At 43.7% G+C, this 15,643-nt stretch overlaps 4 protein-coding genes across 7 annotated transcripts; 3 read left to right on the forward strand and 1 right to left on the reverse strand.

Annotated features, from left to right (window-relative positions):
- The first annotated feature begins 869 nt into the window (after nt 1-869).
- LOC125509923 (cyclin-C1-1) lies at nt 870-4,816 on the forward strand. Of its 2 annotated transcripts, none has more exons than XM_048674978.2 (9): nt 870-1,108; nt 1,223-1,329; nt 1,726-1,765; nt 2,445-2,489; nt 3,239-3,360; nt 3,443-3,560; nt 3,675-3,719; nt 4,289-4,436; nt 4,516-4,816. In XM_048674978.2, the coding sequence occupies exons 1-9, from the start codon at nt 885-887 to the stop codon at nt 4,633-4,635; spliced, it is 969 nt and encodes a 322-aa protein (XP_048530935.2). In that variant the 5' UTR covers nt 870-884; the 3' UTR covers nt 4,636-4,816. The 2 variants fall into 2 exon arrangements, with proteins under 2 accessions (XP_048530935.2, XP_048530936.2); XM_048674979.2 differs by having other exon boundaries at nt 3,446-3,560.
- A 253-nt stretch (nt 4,817-5,069) lies between these two features.
- Nucleotides 5,070-8,362, reverse strand: LOC125509924 (uncharacterized). Its single transcript, XM_048674980.2, has 6 exons — nt 8,204-8,362; nt 7,382-7,615; nt 7,029-7,098; nt 6,438-6,553; nt 5,567-5,807; nt 5,070-5,456 (listed from the first exon to the last, which is right to left on the reverse strand). The coding sequence occupies exons 2-5, from the start codon at nt 7,589-7,591 to the stop codon at nt 5,568-5,570; spliced, it is 636 nt and encodes a 211-aa protein (XP_048530937.1). The 5' UTR covers nt 7,592-7,615; nt 8,204-8,362; the 3' UTR covers nt 5,070-5,456; nt 5,567.
- Nucleotides 8,363-8,452: 90 nt separating this feature from the next.
- On the forward strand, nt 8,453-12,152 carry LOC125509922 (uncharacterized). The gene is made up of 4 exons (XM_048674977.2): nt 8,453-8,687; nt 8,773-8,904; nt 10,486-10,887; nt 11,636-12,152. Exons 1-4 carry the CDS (start codon nt 8,551-8,553, stop codon nt 11,772-11,774), a joined length of 810 nt encoding a protein of 269 aa, XP_048530934.1. The 5' UTR covers nt 8,453-8,550; the 3' UTR covers nt 11,775-12,152.
- Nucleotides 12,153-14,230: 2,078 nt separating this feature from the next.
- On the forward strand, nt 14,231-14,761 carry LOC147972095 (putative ripening-related protein 6). 3 transcript variants are annotated; one of them, XM_087521305.1, is made up of 2 exons: nt 14,231-14,311; nt 14,444-14,761. In XM_087521305.1, exons 1-2 carry the CDS (start codon nt 14,231-14,233, stop codon nt 14,759-14,761), a joined length of 399 nt encoding a protein of 132 aa, XP_087377431.1. The 3 variants fall into 3 exon arrangements, with proteins under 3 accessions (XP_087377431.1, XP_087377430.1, XP_087377429.1); XM_087521304.1 differs by having other exon boundaries at nt 14,231-14,304; nt 14,401-14,761; XM_087521303.1 differs by having other exon boundaries at nt 14,231-14,761.
- The last annotated feature ends 882 nt before the right edge of the window (nt 14,762-15,643 follow it).

Genomic DNA, 15,643 nt, shown 5'->3' on the forward strand with positions numbered 1-15,643 from the left:
ATTTTTGAGAACTCCGGGACCCGAGACATTAGAGAGCCAAAACTCCTTTCTCGGTTGAAGAGGGCTTTGAAACTGTACACATGTGTTGAGAGGAATAAGGAGAAGAGAAACATCCATATTTATGTGTTGTTTACTTATCATCTATCTCGGCGGTCTCGTCTTGCAGTCTATCTGGGAGCCATCAAACTCTGACCGTACCAGTATGTTTTTTGCTTTTTCTCGAATTCCATTTTTCTTTCTTTTCTCTTGTTTTTTAATTTTTTTATGTTTTTTAAGTTTTGACTTTTATTTTTGTCTCCCCTTTTTTATTTAACTTTTTGTTGTACTTTCAACTTAAAAAATGTTCATGTGTATGATAAACAGCATGAATCTCATGAAAACAAATGACTCTTTAAGAAACATTCATGACTCTCTAAAAAATGCCCATGTATATATCTCACAAAATATAAAATAAAACATAGATAAAAATAAGTGGAAAATTCATGTTTAGCAAATGAATGCTCATTTAATTTACAAAAAGGATTCATGTATTCCAAAAAAACTGTCCATTCATCAAAGAGAATGTACGCATATTTAAAAAAAATATTCATGTATTTCAGCACAAATGTGCATGCCTAATAAACCGATGTTCACGGGTATAGAAGAATTGTTCACATAAGAAAAAAAAGAGAAAGCCTTCCGTCAATTCAACCAAACCATTAGCGGTTTGAAATAAATGAAAATTTTGTATCATTGACGGGTTACCTCTGATTCTACATATTAGTGACATGATTTGTTTAGTCGAATTAGTGACATAATTTTCCAAAACAAAAAAGAAAAGCATATTATTTTGTCCAATTGCTCAAAACTGGAGCCAACGGTGCTCCCTAATAAGGCCCATAAGTATGGGCACGGCCCCAACGGAACTGCGTACCACCTCGCGAGTCGCAATTTGTCTCAAAGAAAATAAAACTCGCGAGTCGCAATCCTTCCTGTCGCTGCTGCTCGAGTGCCGTGCTCCCCTCTTCTCCGAACTCCGAATTCGCAGAGGCTCCGCCGCTCCGGCCGGCGAGGCTCGCCGGCGTAGCCAGCCAAGGATGGCCGCCAACTTCTGGGCGTCGTCGCACTCGTAAGTCTCCAGCTACCGGTGTCGATCGATTCGGTCTTTGCCCGTGATGGCGCGGATTGATTGAAGAATCTAATTTGGCGTGTTGTGTGCGCGCGCTTGATCCGGTGCGAGCAGCAAGCAGCTTCTGGACCCGGAGGACGTGGACCTGGTGCCGGCGGCGGACCGGGAGCGCGGCATCACGACGGAGGAGTTCCGCCTCGTCAAGATCCACATGTCCTCCCGTACGTGAGCTCCGCCAGCGTCATCCCCGTCCCTTGCTCGCCCCTGATGCAAATTACTGTACTTTAGTTTCTCAGCAGTGTAAAAATTCACCGTGACGCAAATTTTGGGCAATTCCCTACCGTACCCGTCGAATCAAGAGCGAACAGATCGTACGATGTTCGTTCTAAGTTGCTGATTTAGAAATACAAATTCGTGTTCTCCTTGTTTTATAACAGCATTTTTGTGATCTCAAGTTGTGGCAATTGTTTGTGTTCATTAATTGGCAGTTCCTACCATCAGCATGGGTCCAGTGCAACTCATTTCCTTCCATTTGCAGCGGCCACAAATTATCACTTTAGAGTTTACTTGATTTGCAATATTTCGTTCTTACGGAGTAAAGCATTTGTTGGTTTCAGATATATGGCGGTTGGCGCAGCAGGTGAAAGTTAGACAAAGGTTGGACCTTGGATCCATTGCCTGGCCTGCACTTTTGTTTTCGATTATGTAATGTCATATTTGGACTCTAATGAACCAACAAAACTTATGTTCTGCATTTAGGCTATTTTGGACTTAGCATGCTTTCCTTCTACGCTTAACCAAGGAGATCTCCATAGTGTTTTGCACTTGCCAAGAAAATGAAAGCAATGCTTGCGTCTATCTACTAATAAATATTTTCGGTTACTTTACTGAAGTGGCTACTTCCATATCAACAAGTGTTATACTCCCTCTGTAAACTAATGTAAGATTGTTTAGATCACTACTAAAAGATCTTATATTAGTTTACAGAGAGAGTAAATATTGGCGTACAAATTGTTGACTTATTACAGTATTACGATAAACACATTCATACTTTCGCTCATCAGGTTTCACCTTCCTTATAATATTTCTGCATAGTTTGTTTCAACTTCAAGATTGATATATAAGCTACTTGCTTTCATACAAAAAAAAAGGATTCACTGGCTCAGTGGCATTGTTTGTTGTGCTTTATCTGTACTGTTTATTAATCACATGTTTGTTGGGGCTGTTCTTATAAGATTAGAGTTGCCATTTGTCCACTAATACGCAGTACATTTTCCTCTCGTTTTTTCTGGGATTAACTCGTGATGCCGATCATTTTAAATCATTGCTATTTCAGAGTCATAGCTACTGCCATCACTTACTTCAGGCGTGTCTATACAAGGTATGATTCTCACCTAACAAGGATACATGGGATATGTAGTTTCTTTCTGTTCATCACGAAGAAAGAGTGCCCCACCCCTCTGGTCTCTGATTTCTTGCCTAAATTTGACTATCATTTTAATTAGCTGGAGAAAGGAAACTATGATACTACTTTTTTAGGCTGCAAGGTGCTGTGTTCCCCTAGGATCTAAGATGGTCAACTTACTGGATGTTTCGTATACTATGACTGTATATGATGTTTTGCTGTTTCTTTCTTTGTTCTGATGGGAAATTCAGTGCTTCAGTCAGAACCCTGTAAGATTTCGCGCTGCTCCAATCACCCAATCAGAACTCGTGATTTTGTAGATATTAATGGTTCTCAACTTGCTTCAATCAGAACTCATGTGTATCAGCTAAACCTACTACTATGGAACTTTTCTGTAACTATAAATTTCAACTGGTAGTGTTCTGAACATCGAGGATCAAACTCATTTTGTATACTTTATTTATTATAATGGTTCTCAACTTGCTTCAATCAGAACTCATGCGTATCAGCTAAACCTAGTACTATGAAAATTTTCTGTAACTATAAATTTCAACTGGTAGTGTTCTGAACATCGAGGATCAAACTCGTGTTTTTATACTTCATGTGAGCAAAAGTTGGACATGAAGGTTTATTTCGTTTGCTTGTTTCTACATTTCTCTCTAAACCAAATTTAGTACTTTACGTAAGCAGGTATACTTGTGTCCTAATGCTGAATCTTTTTACAGAAAGAGCATGAGTGAGTATGACCCTCGTTTGGTAGCCCCAGCTTGTTTATATTTAGCATCGAAGGTAGAGGAGAGCACAGTGCAAGCAAGGCTTCTCGTCTTCTACATAAAAAAGATGTGTGGTAAGTCTCATGAATCATGATCATACAGGTAACAGTTTACTTGGAAGAGCTGCACTAACGGTTTAGTTGTTCCCCTTGATAGCAGGTTCTGATGATAAGTACCGATTTGAAATTAAGGATATTCTTGAAATGGAAATGAAGCTCCTGGAAGCGCTTGACTATTACTTAGTTGTTTACCATCCCTATCGTCCTCTTTTACAGTATGATTCTGTTTCCTGTGATATCTTATAAGAGTAACAAATGACATTTCTTCACTGGTAGTAGGGGGCCTCTTATAGTTAACTGTTCCCCTAAGAGAGATTTTCTGTTTGCAGTTTATTGCAGGATGCTGGCGTAACAGACCTGACACAGTTTGCCTGGTAAGCACTGCTTCATGAATGAAACTATGCCGTGTAGCATTAAATTGATTTGTGAATGCTGCTATTCTGGAATTGAACTTCTAGACCTTTATAATTCAACCACAGTCGCATTTTTTTGACCTTTCTATCTAAGAAAAGCTACAGTAGATATTTAGATTTTAACCACCAAATGTCACTCAAAGCATCTACGGTAGCTTTTCTTAGACAAATGTTTTTATGACATGAGCATGTTAGCCCCAGAGAAAGCAGACTTATCTTTTGGTATCCTTGTTTCAGGATTTCTCCTAATATATATTTTGAGTTTATCAACGGTATTTACATTTGGCATTGATGTTCTGAATATCCTTGATAGAACTGTAGCCTGTAGGATTGTAGGGACATATGATAGAAGTACCTCAGCTGGGTTTTCCTTCTCATTTTCTGTATTACAGCACAGTTACTCAGTTAGTCAATAAGGCGATAGCTTTTATCTGGGATCACATGGAATACAAATACAAGTGAAATGCTTCTATCATGCTTAATCTTCAACTTGGCATATATCTATTCTGATCAGTCATGGTTACTTGCAGGGGCCTTGTCAATGATACTTACAAAATGGACCTTATTCTCGTACAGCCTCCCTATATGATTGCATTGGCTTGTATATACATTGCCAGTGTTCTTAAAGATAAGGATACAACTTCATGGTTTGAAGAACTTCATGTTGATATGAACATTGTAAGCGCATGTTTGTGAACACCCCCTTTCCCCCTCATAATACCCATCAAATTGATCGAGATTCATTTGCAATACCCAGGTGAAGAATATTTCAATGGAAATGCTGGACTTCTACGAAACCTACAAGGTTGACCCCCAAAGGGGGCTCTCTGACGAAAAGATCAGCCCCATAATGAACAAGCTGCCAGCAAAGGCCTAAAGTAGATGTTCTAGTTAATAGTAAATTCTTAGGCCTAATATTGCAAGTGGTCAGCGGATCAATTGTGATGCATCTTTTCAGAATGAAGAAACCCATGATAGGGAATAGTTTGGATGCGCTTGTGATAGTCTGTGATACTTGACATTTATAACTGTTGTATTTACAAAACAAAATTACTTCAGTGTGTGTGCTTGTTGGCATTACAGCAGGATTAGTTGATCAAGACCATTCCCTACAGATCTAACGGCCCCAGCAGACCTGTAGCACCGTATCACCTAATTGACGGTAGCACCGTATCACCTAATTGACGGTAGCACTAGATATTTTCCCTGGCATGACTATGAAGTTCCCCTACGTCCTCAGCCATACCTACCCTGGGCAGTATGGTAGCTGATAAAATGCCAGGGCAGCCACTTCAGAACATAGCACGGCACTGAACAGAAATATCAAATGTGCAATCTCAGATGCAGTTACATCGACCAACTATGGAGAAGAGAAGGGTACAAGGCTATTAGCCTAATACATACAACGTTTTTAAGTTGCCGCAAACAATATACAGAAGGCTACAGGCAAATTTGTAAAACCCATTTCAGGCAGAAGAAGGCTATCCACTCTGTTTATCAGGTTAAACCCATTTCAGGCAGAAGGCTATCCACTATCTTTATCAGGTTAACCCATTTCAGGCAGAAGGTTATCCAGTCCGGTCATCAGGACGATGAACTCCTACCGACCCATTTCCATACATTCATCTAGGTGATGATGATACACAATGCTCCCAAGCAGAAGATCCACCATGGTTCTCCCTGGGAGGGCTCCTGACCCTGACGATAGATTTCAAAGTCAGAGGTTCATTTTAACACATCGAACGGACCTGTATCTGATGAAATTGAAGCTCAACAGATTAAGGTGTATAGAAACTGAAAGGGCTCACCTTAACGGGAGGTGTTAGGAAGGTAAATGCGATGGAAATTGTTCATCTTCAGGTGCTTCCGGCAGGTAGGACATTTCTTCTGGTACTGGATGGCTTGCTTGATGCAGTTTGTACAGAAGATGTGGCCGCACATTGTTGTGGCGGGCTCGTCCAACTTGTTCCAACACACCGGGCAGGTGAAGATGGGTTCCTTTGGAGCCACCTTCACAGGCTCTTTGCTAGTTTTCCCCGCATTTTTTGACTGCCAAGAATGGGAACGCAGGTAGCTAGAGTTTAGCACAAATCACGAGGCAACATGCTAGTAGGAACTGGAAGGCAGGATGGAATGTATAGAGCAGCTTTCTTAGGTGGAAATATCCTATAGCATAAGGTATAAACTACTCCCTCCGTCCTAAAATAAGTGTCTCAACTTGTTGTACTAAAGTTAGTACAAAGCAGAGACACTTATTTTAGGACGGAGGGAGTATAAGGTAAACATGTTAGTACACTGCACCTACATAACAGATGGCAAAATGCTTCTTGAAATTTAACAATTACGAAATTTTCAGTGCCAACCAAGAGTCTTAACCGTTGGCCACTCGAGAACAACCTGGACAGGTCTATATGACATCATCAGAGAACTGCAAGTATGACAAACATACAACGAGAAATTCTTTCAACTTAATCAAACATAGTTACACCCTTAGTCCACTAAAAGGACAACATAATGCAAAACTCTATAGAACGAACAAAGGGGTGCATCGTGCACTAGATACCAGCTGTTATTCACATAAAGGACAAAGTAGAGAACAACTAATAAGTAATCACTAATCATTCATCAAACTGGACTTAAAGCTAAGAGAGTTTAATCCCTTAAAAAAAAATTAAATACCTGTAAGCTGGACCCTTCTCCTGTTTCTGGAGAGATGTTTATTACAGGGGAAACTCTTGGGCGTTTGTTCCTTGTGTTATGAGAAAGCACTGTTGCATTATCATCATGAGACACTCCTGATTGAATAAACAATGAGGCAGATAAGGAGGCTTAAATGACAGTGATATATAGTCAGATAGCATATTGACAAATACTCGCTCTGTCCCAAAATAAGTTGAGTCCTTTATTTTGGGACGGAGGGAATATTTTACAACTTCCAGTTGTGGTTTCCAGAGTCAGCATCAATATATATGTATCACGTTGCAACAGGAAGTTATTATATAGGAAATTAGCCATGGGTCCAATTTTCAGCATAGCTTATATATGTCTGTTCCCACTAGAAAGCAAACTTATGTCACATTGTATAATCAGCACTTACGGTCATCATAGCAGCATGATATAGGTGATTTTTTATAAATTGGATAATTCCAGAAGAATTGATTAGGCAGATGATAATAGAATGATGAAGAATATACCAAACAATTTCCGTAATGTTAGAAGCCAAAACAACTCTACAGAATGCAACATAGTAAGACTAAGTAGCGAACTAACCTTGCCGGATAGCATGTACATCGAGATCAACTACTGTCACAGGCTGCCTCCTGGGTCTCCGGTTCCTCCTCTGCAAAATGCAAGAAGACTCGATATAAATGCCAGAAATGGTGCATCACATTCATGTAATAACCAAGTTGTAATACTCTTCCTCAATATGAAGAGCTTGTGTGCGTCAGAATCATAAGAAGTACTCCCTCCGTAAACTAATATAAGAGCGTTTAGAATACTAAAGTAGTGATCTAAACGCTCTTATATTAGTTTACAGAGGGAGTACAAAACCTATTTGAAAAGTGAATGTATACACCATGGTCCTTAAACATCACTACGAACTTATTGCCTCGCGAAGTTACCTGAGGAGGCACTTGTGAAGCTGATACGACCTGCACTTCATCCTCGAGGGCTTCCACATCAATGGGTGAGGTGCGCGCGCCAGCGTTAGAGGTCGATACTCCACGTCGGCTGCCCGCCGCTGGGGGGGTTGAGACCAAGTTCACGACGACCTTATCAGCATCTTGTGATTGCCTTCTGGAGGCACGCCGTGTGCCGTTGGCAGTACTCATGCTCCCTTAAGCTCTTGAATCGACCTGAGAGTGAAAGAGACGTGATTCAACAGTTACTTGCTTTTACCACAAACTATCTGTCAAGTGTCAGCTATCAGCAAGCATTTTACCCTGTGACCATCTTATAGCAGTATAAATAAATCAAGGACAACGATGCTCAGATGTCAGATCAAACTTTGGACCATCTCGACAAAGCTACCGAGGGCCAACAATGCAAAATTCGACCACACGTTCTTGACGAAATTTGAACTAAAAAAAAGAAGTCCCATCTGGGGCAGTGAACTGAACCACGAGCAGTAACAAAATCGGGGGGATCATCACCACGACCCTCAGCAACCGTAGGACGGATCAAGCCGGAGACCCGTCCGCGAGCCAGAGCACGAAACGAGCAGTACAGCGCACGCACAGATGCCCCTGATTCCCAATTCCTAAGGTAGCCGCACCGAATCGACGGCGAATCTGCCAAGAAATGGAGGAATTCGACCCAGGGACCGTCGGCTTGGGGGACGAGTCGAAGAACAGCTCGTCGCCCGCAACTACCTCGCTGGATCGGCGCCTACCGCGGAGGCAAATCCAGCGCAAATCGACACGAGCGGAGATGGGGGGACGTACCGCGCTCACCCGACGAACCGAGCTCGACCGGACGCGCAGAGGAGGCAGCCGCCGCGCCGCGCCGCCGGCCCGCTCACTCGATTTTTTTTTCCTTCGCTCTGCGCCTCCTCCTCCACCTCCTCCCCTCTCCCTGCCCTGCCTGTTTTGAATGAAAAGGATGCGAAAGGGGGAGAAGACGAGGTCTCGCGATAAAAAGGAAGATACGTCTCTTCCCTATTTTGGGCCCCGCCTGTCAGGGCCCGCTATCTTGGCCTTGGCCCACGTGTGCGTGGAGCCTGCCTCTTTTGGGGGCCCGTTTCCAGTGTGACGGGACGTTGAATTTTCCAGTGTTGCGGAGCTGTCTGTCCATGGCGGCCGCGGCGCGAGATCGGCGGCGAAGGGGCCGCGCTCCCGGGGCTGCCTCCGCGGAAGACGACGGGGAGGAGCACCACCTCAACCCCTTCCTCTCGGACGAGGCGCCCTCGTCCTCCAGATTCCAGTTCAGGTGCGTGCTCTCGGCTCTCCTCCTGCGGTTGATCTGTTGGTGCGCTTGTGGATCGTTCAGCGGGTTTGCGTATGTTGCGGAGCAGGAACGTGGCGTCGCGGACGCGGTGGGTGGAGGAGGCCGGCGTGGCGGAGGTGCTGGACAGCAAGGGGAAGCTCTGGCTGACCACCGGCGTCACACGCGGCGGCAAGCTCTACTACAATGTCGAGGAGATCGGGTACGCCACCTGTTTGATGAAATGCCGCGACAGTAGAACATGGTTATTTGCTCTGTGATATGCTACCGTGGCCGTCGGGGCTTCTTACCAAGCCGTGTGCATGACGTCTTTCATCTAAGAAATGCGGAGCATGTCCTGGAGTTCTTTTTTCTTTACGGGCAAACAGTAGGGGAATCCCGGTATAACTTTCATTAAAAAGAAGAGTAAACGGAATTTACATATTTTACATGGGGGTTGAGATGGCCCCCAACAGAACAGTAAAAGAGAGAGGAGCCTATACTAATAAAAAGAATAAAATGGAAACTAGAGAAAACCGAGGGTTTAAGAAATAGACGCAATCCAAGCTTTCAGTGGCTCCACTTCCACTGTTTTAACTCTAAATGTGATGAGGTTCAGGTCACTAATTAATCAATCTTCTGCGCCAACCAACAAGTGAAGCAACCTTTTTTATTTCAAAGATCCAATCATTACGGTGCTTCCAAATGTTCCATAAGGCAGATGAAACTATTTCTATGGAGCAAGGGCCACTGATGTTAAACAACAGATGTTCTCTAGACTCTCTGACACTGACTTGACATAGAGCACAATTCACCCCAGACTCAATCGTCCAGTGTCTTCTATCTATCATGTCTCTTGTATTAAGCCGGTCCAGAGTTAATAGCCACATGAAAACCGTCTGTTTTGGCAAACATTTACTTTTCCAAATAAGTTCAAACAACGGGCAAACCTGGACACAGCTGAACATCAACTTATAATATCCCGCAGAAGAGTAGGTTCCAGACTGGGAGGATTTAAACGTCCAAGTATCTAGCTGGGTGCCAAAGCGAGACTCACTACGAAGCTCCACCAACATACTATGCAGTTCCTGAAGCTCACAGTAGGCCTGAGGGGAGACTGGGATTGCAAAGAAACTTGCCAAGTCTTCCACCGAAGTTGCAGCTGTCATCTCCGTAAGTGAGATATCTGGGTCTAGAGCAAATGAAAAAAGCCTTGGCATCTTCTCAGCTACAAGATCTCCCATCCATCTGTCTTTCCAGCACACAATTATTTTACTATCCTCAGGGACGCATGCAGTGATAGCTCTGAAATTATCCACCAAAAAGGTCCCACCCGACCACACACTTGAGGCGTATCAGTTTGATAGTATGCTTGGAAGCCATGTCCACCCATGGTATATTAGCACGATTAAAAAAATTAAACAAGTACTTGAGGATGAGAGCTTCATTTTGGACTTCCAGAGTAATAACCCCAAGCCCCCCTTTACTTTTCGGACGGCAAACCATGTGCCAAGCTGCCAGCGAATTACGATGTTCAGTAATGTCATCTTTTTGCCGAAGGCACGATCTCCTAATCTTGTCCACGTGTGTAATAGCAGTCTTTTGAATTCTGATCATGCACATAAAGAATATCCTGGAGTCCTCATGCTTGAATCAATATGATTGTGCTTGTTTAACCCAACGGTGTGCAATAATTACACTATGCAGCACTCAAATGTTCATTGGATGAATTGCATGGCATGCCTTTTGTTTTCAAATACTTTGACTTGCAAGCTAAGGCGTGTTGGCTGACCAAACTATGCAGGTTTTTGGCAGAAAGAGGGGCATTGATTTTTCTCGATGATGAGGGTGGGACAATAGGAATGGAAGAAATCTATGGAAAGATTGCAGGAGGAAAATATGGGTGCTCGTGGGATGCCTTCCAGGCTTACAAACACTTGAAGTTGCTTGGCTACATTATTGGACGATATGGTGTCCCCTGGACAATGAAGCATAACCCTACTTGTGAAACCACTGATTCCCTGGAGAGTATGCCTGACACTAACCAGAGCTTCGATAGAGCCGACGGTGTCCGCAGCGGCATCGCGAAATTACTCAAAGAAATGCACATAGATGGGTTGCATCCATCCTTTGAAGTGTATCTACCAAATAGCAAATTTAGAAAGTCATCCCCTGGAGCCCCTTGTTTCTTCCTATCTATGTTAAGGTAATGTTACTTTTCTCACGTGCATTTGTGCTTATAAACTAGTGCATTTTCATCTTACAGTAGTTCACAAGGTTTGTTTAAAATGGCAGTGTAGGATCACAAGGTTTTCTACAAGAGTGCATAAATTGTTCATTGTGTGTTTGATATGATTTTAATCTCTTCTGGTTTGAAATGGATGTTCTGAAACTTCTGCACATTTAGGCATCACGATTTATCTATCAGGTGTTATTGGTTGTCTTTCTGTGCACATGGATATCTCTCTTTTGTGTTGTTAATGTATTGTATGCACATATACATAGATTTAATACTTTGCTCTGTTATCACGGTGGTTATAATGTTCGAGCTAATGTATATAATTTAAGCTTAGTATCCAAGCTGATAGGGAATTTTTGGTGTCCAATCAGATTTTTACTTAGCTGAGCTATGTCTTGCAATCGAAATGTGCAATCAATCATGATTTCTTGTATTTATATGCTTATCATATATCCATCAGTCACACCCTATCACAGGTTCTCATTTTCGTGACAAACTTTTCCCCAACAGAATAAATAGTGATTCTAACCATGTAGTGGGTAATGAAACACGTGAAGCCACAAATTTGCAGAAAAAGTTATAGAAGTAGGCAAGGAGACACGAAAAAATGCCATGAATATATGAATTTGGGCTTAGCAGTTTGTGTTTGGATGCATATGATCTCTTGAATGATATTTCTTTCCATCATAGCTCTTGTTTACTCGATTTGGTGCAGAGACAAACCACCATCAAGGGATGAACTGGAAACCATCGAAAGCAAGTGTGGCGGCATTCCTCTTAAATTTTGTCAAGTTGATAATGGACGTGTCAGCCTTCTCTCCTTCGACAAAGTTCTACTTCCTAGTTTGCCCTGACAGATAGCAGCAGAAATGGTTGTTATTTTTCACTTATTCTGAACTTCTGATCTTGTAAAGGTATCACCTCAATCTGCATTAGGATGTGTACTCAGTGCCATGAACGACAACCTAAAACAACCCCATGAATCAGTTAGTTCAGAGTGGCATGTGGATATTGCGGAAAAGGGCACCGTTGCTGCATCTTGACATCGACTGTTTTTTCAGCAGCAAATTGATGAATCGTTTCAATGGACAACAAGCGTTTCTGTTGTGCTAAAACATCGATTTGCCTGCCCTCTTCTCGGGACCGATAAAGTTGCCAGATAGATCTTCATGTAAAAAAAAGAAGGGTCTGCAGGGATCTGTGGAATCGTATCCACTTCCACTCTTTGCTCTCCTTGTTTACTGTTTACAACTGATGATGTTGTTTGGGCTGGTGCAACATCACCTTTGGGTTTTCTGACTTCAGGGATAATGCTTCGATATTTTCCATGGGGACTAGGTACTTTTTGGTGCGTTTCTAACTAATTAAGTTGCTTGCTAATGTCTCTGTGTTCGATGACACCAGAGAAGAGTTCGTACAAAAAATGACACTAGAGAACAATAGGCCGTTGCCACTGAGGAGAGCGTCATTTCGTTGCACAAGAGTTGATGTGACAATTAATCACCGTTTGGCCCCTACCAAATCGTTGTTGCGATGATTTTCCAGTTTACCGGCAATGAAGGTGATGCTCTAACTTCAGTTCGACAACCACTCAGTGGCATGTAGGGGATTGTTCTAGTATCCACACTTTTGGGACTGAGGGAAATAATCGAGTGTGTTTTATCTTTAAAATGGGGTGCGCCGCAGATAAGTCGTTTTTGTAGCTCAGGCGTCATGGAGGCCTTTTTGGAAAATTCAAAAATCGGAAAATTAATTTTAAAAAAATTCTAAACAAAAATCCACATGCATATATAGATGCCTTGCTTGCATACGTATGAAAGTCCAAGATGATATACTTTAACATGTGAGCTACACAATAAAACATGTGTTACATGCACTGTTCACTATTAAAATGCACAAGTTTTCTTATGAAATACTCCCGCTGTCCCATGATGTAAGACGTTTTCTGACACTACACTACAACATTTTTTGACACTACACTACAAGTGTCAAAAAATGTCTTACGTTATGAGACAAAGGGTGTATATGCTTGCCATTGTTATTTATTCAAATCTTGATATGAAATGTTATTGTATGGATCACTATGTGGTGCTAGGTACAGATTGGTCTATGGAGAGATCGAAGCCTTATCGTCTCCTAATTAGAAAACCCTAGCTAGGTTTCTCCCGCAACCCTTAATGGCTAGGGCAAACTTTACTCTTCAAACTCTACCGATCGAGCCCATGAATTCATCTCCCCTCTACCTGCCGCTCAGACGGCCGGTGGCAGGGAAGAGAATCCCGGTGCCTCCGCTTCGGTTGGTAGTTTAGGTTAGGATTTTTTTTAGTCCTCGTAAGTGCGGTGCTCGGACGGATGCAACACTTGTTTGAGTTTGTCTTCTGGTCTCCAATCCTCTTGAGTTCGTCCAATTGGACGTAGTCGACTCGACGGAGCTCCGGCATAGATTCCTGCCATCTCCTTGGGACGGTAAGGTTAAGGTTTCTCGTCGTGTGGTGATATTTGCTACCAGGTGCTTCAGATGTATTCAAGGGTTCAATAACGACGAGTGTGGCTCCAGGGCGCTGGTCTTTAGGGGCACATGCACGAAGACTTCCCGGGATTCGCGATATAATTTAGCGGCTCCGATAGGGGAACGGCGACAACGGCGCGTCGGCGGCTCGTTCTGACAACAGTAGTGGTCGTTTTGGTGTCTTGGAGTCTCGATGTAATTTATTATTATGTTTGACGTGCTTTGCACATTCGATAAACTTTGATAATAGACCTGAGTTATTTTTGCCAAAAAAAAGAGATTGGTCGATCTATACACCCATTGCCTTGTCGGTTTTTACTCCAAAATTTCAATGGTAATGATGCCCAAACCCATTCATATGGAAGCACTTGCCGATCAATCAGCTTTGTGTACTAGTAAAAATTGATACACCATCTCTGTGCGAAGAGCGACATGCCCCGTTCTGCCCTCGGATATTAACGCTGGAGCAATGGCGAAACCATGTAATCCAAACCAACTCATCTCGAGGTACACTCGGGGCCATTTTAATCAGGCCCTGTCTCGAGCATGCCGACAGAGTATCTTACTCGTCAAATTCCCTCGTACTACACTCATCTGAAAAGGACATTGATCCGGAAGCTCTTACGCCAGAGGTCGGTCAGGAGCCACAGAAATGACGCCATGCATGCACATGTGCACACATACGCGGGCGCCTATATAAACTCGTCACCAGTAGCTCAGTACCCACGGCCACGGCAAGGCAAGTGCAAAGCTAGGCTAGCAAATAATTAAGCAGGCAGGAGGAGCTTCGCTGCTTCAGCAATGGCGAGCGCCAAGCTGGTGCTCGTGGTCGCGCTTGTGATCCTGCTGCAGGCGTCGACGAGCGCGGTGGCCCGGCACCACCACCACGCCAAGCCGGACCCGTGCGACGACGCCGAGGGCGACGGCCCCGAGACGGGCATGCGGCACAAGCACAAGAAACCCCACTGCCCGTCGAAGCCGGGCGGCCACGGCGGCGGCGGCGGGGGCACCCCGGGCATTATGACGGTGAACGGCTTCGAGAAGGGCCAGGAGGGCGGCGGGCCGGCGGCGTGCGACGGCAAGTACCACAGCGACAAGGACATGATCGCGGCGCTGTCGACGCGGTGGTACGACGGCGGGCGCCGGTGCCACAAGACGATCCGCATCACCAGCAAGCGCAACGGGCGCACCGTGGAGGCCCGGGTGGTGGACGAGTGCGACTCCAACCACGGCTGCAAGGACGACGTCGTCGACACCTCCGCCGCCGTGTGGGAGGCGCTCGGGCTCGACACCGACGTCGGCGTCGTGCCCGTCACCTGGTCCGACGCCTGAAAACCGTATTCACCGGCCGTCGGACTCAGACGGCCGTCGGACTCAGACGGCCGGCGGACGACGACTGGAGGGTATTCTAGATTGCTCGCCAGGAGTCACCTGTAGTTGTTTCTGTGTGCGTATGCACGTTTGAAGTGTTGGTGTCGTTGCTAATCTCTCGAGCGTTAGATACTTAATAGTATGTCGAATACGTATAGCAGAATAAATTGGGGAATAAATTTACCTGTATGGATGGTAGTGTGGGTTTATCATGTACTCCACCCGTCTCAAAATTCTGTCTTAAATTTGTCTAAATACAGATGTATCATGGAGGGAGTATTCGTCTCCGTTCCAAAATTAATCAAAGTTTTAGATTTATCCTAAATCAAACTTTCTTAATACAAAAATTAAGTTAACATCTAGAATACCAATTAGTCATTTTTTTTGCATAATTGATAAAATGCCTCATGTTTGCTCCACCCCGACAAAATTGCCCCACCTTTATTCTCTGTGGATAAAATACCTACATTTCTCTTGCCAATTGGTAAATTACCTCACATTAGAATAACAATCACTAGTGAAAGGGTTCTAGGGTTGAGAGGCTTGCACACTTTCAACATGGCGATGTTAGCTCGTAATAGCAACGACGACGCTTCACAACAGATGGTGGTGCTGCAATCGCACAAGCTCACAATGATGGTTGTCCTCACACGCTGCATGCAAGAAATTTGAGCGGGGTGGCAAGGATGTGAAATGCCGCCTGGTGCTGTAGGACAAAGGGAGGGAGGAGAGAACAAGATCACATGACCTCTGTTGATTTTTTTTTGGAAGGGACCCGTAGAGGTTTTTTGTTTTTGTTTTTTAGGCTACATCTTATGGTATATTTTTGTATTTATTTATTTA

Source organism: Triticum urartu, chromosome 5A (genome assembly GCF_056163025.1).
Source record: "Triticum urartu cultivar PI428250 chromosome 5A, HENAU_Tu73, whole genome shotgun sequence".
Lineage (NCBI taxonomy): Eukaryota > Viridiplantae > Streptophyta > Magnoliopsida > Poales > Poaceae > Triticum > Triticum urartu.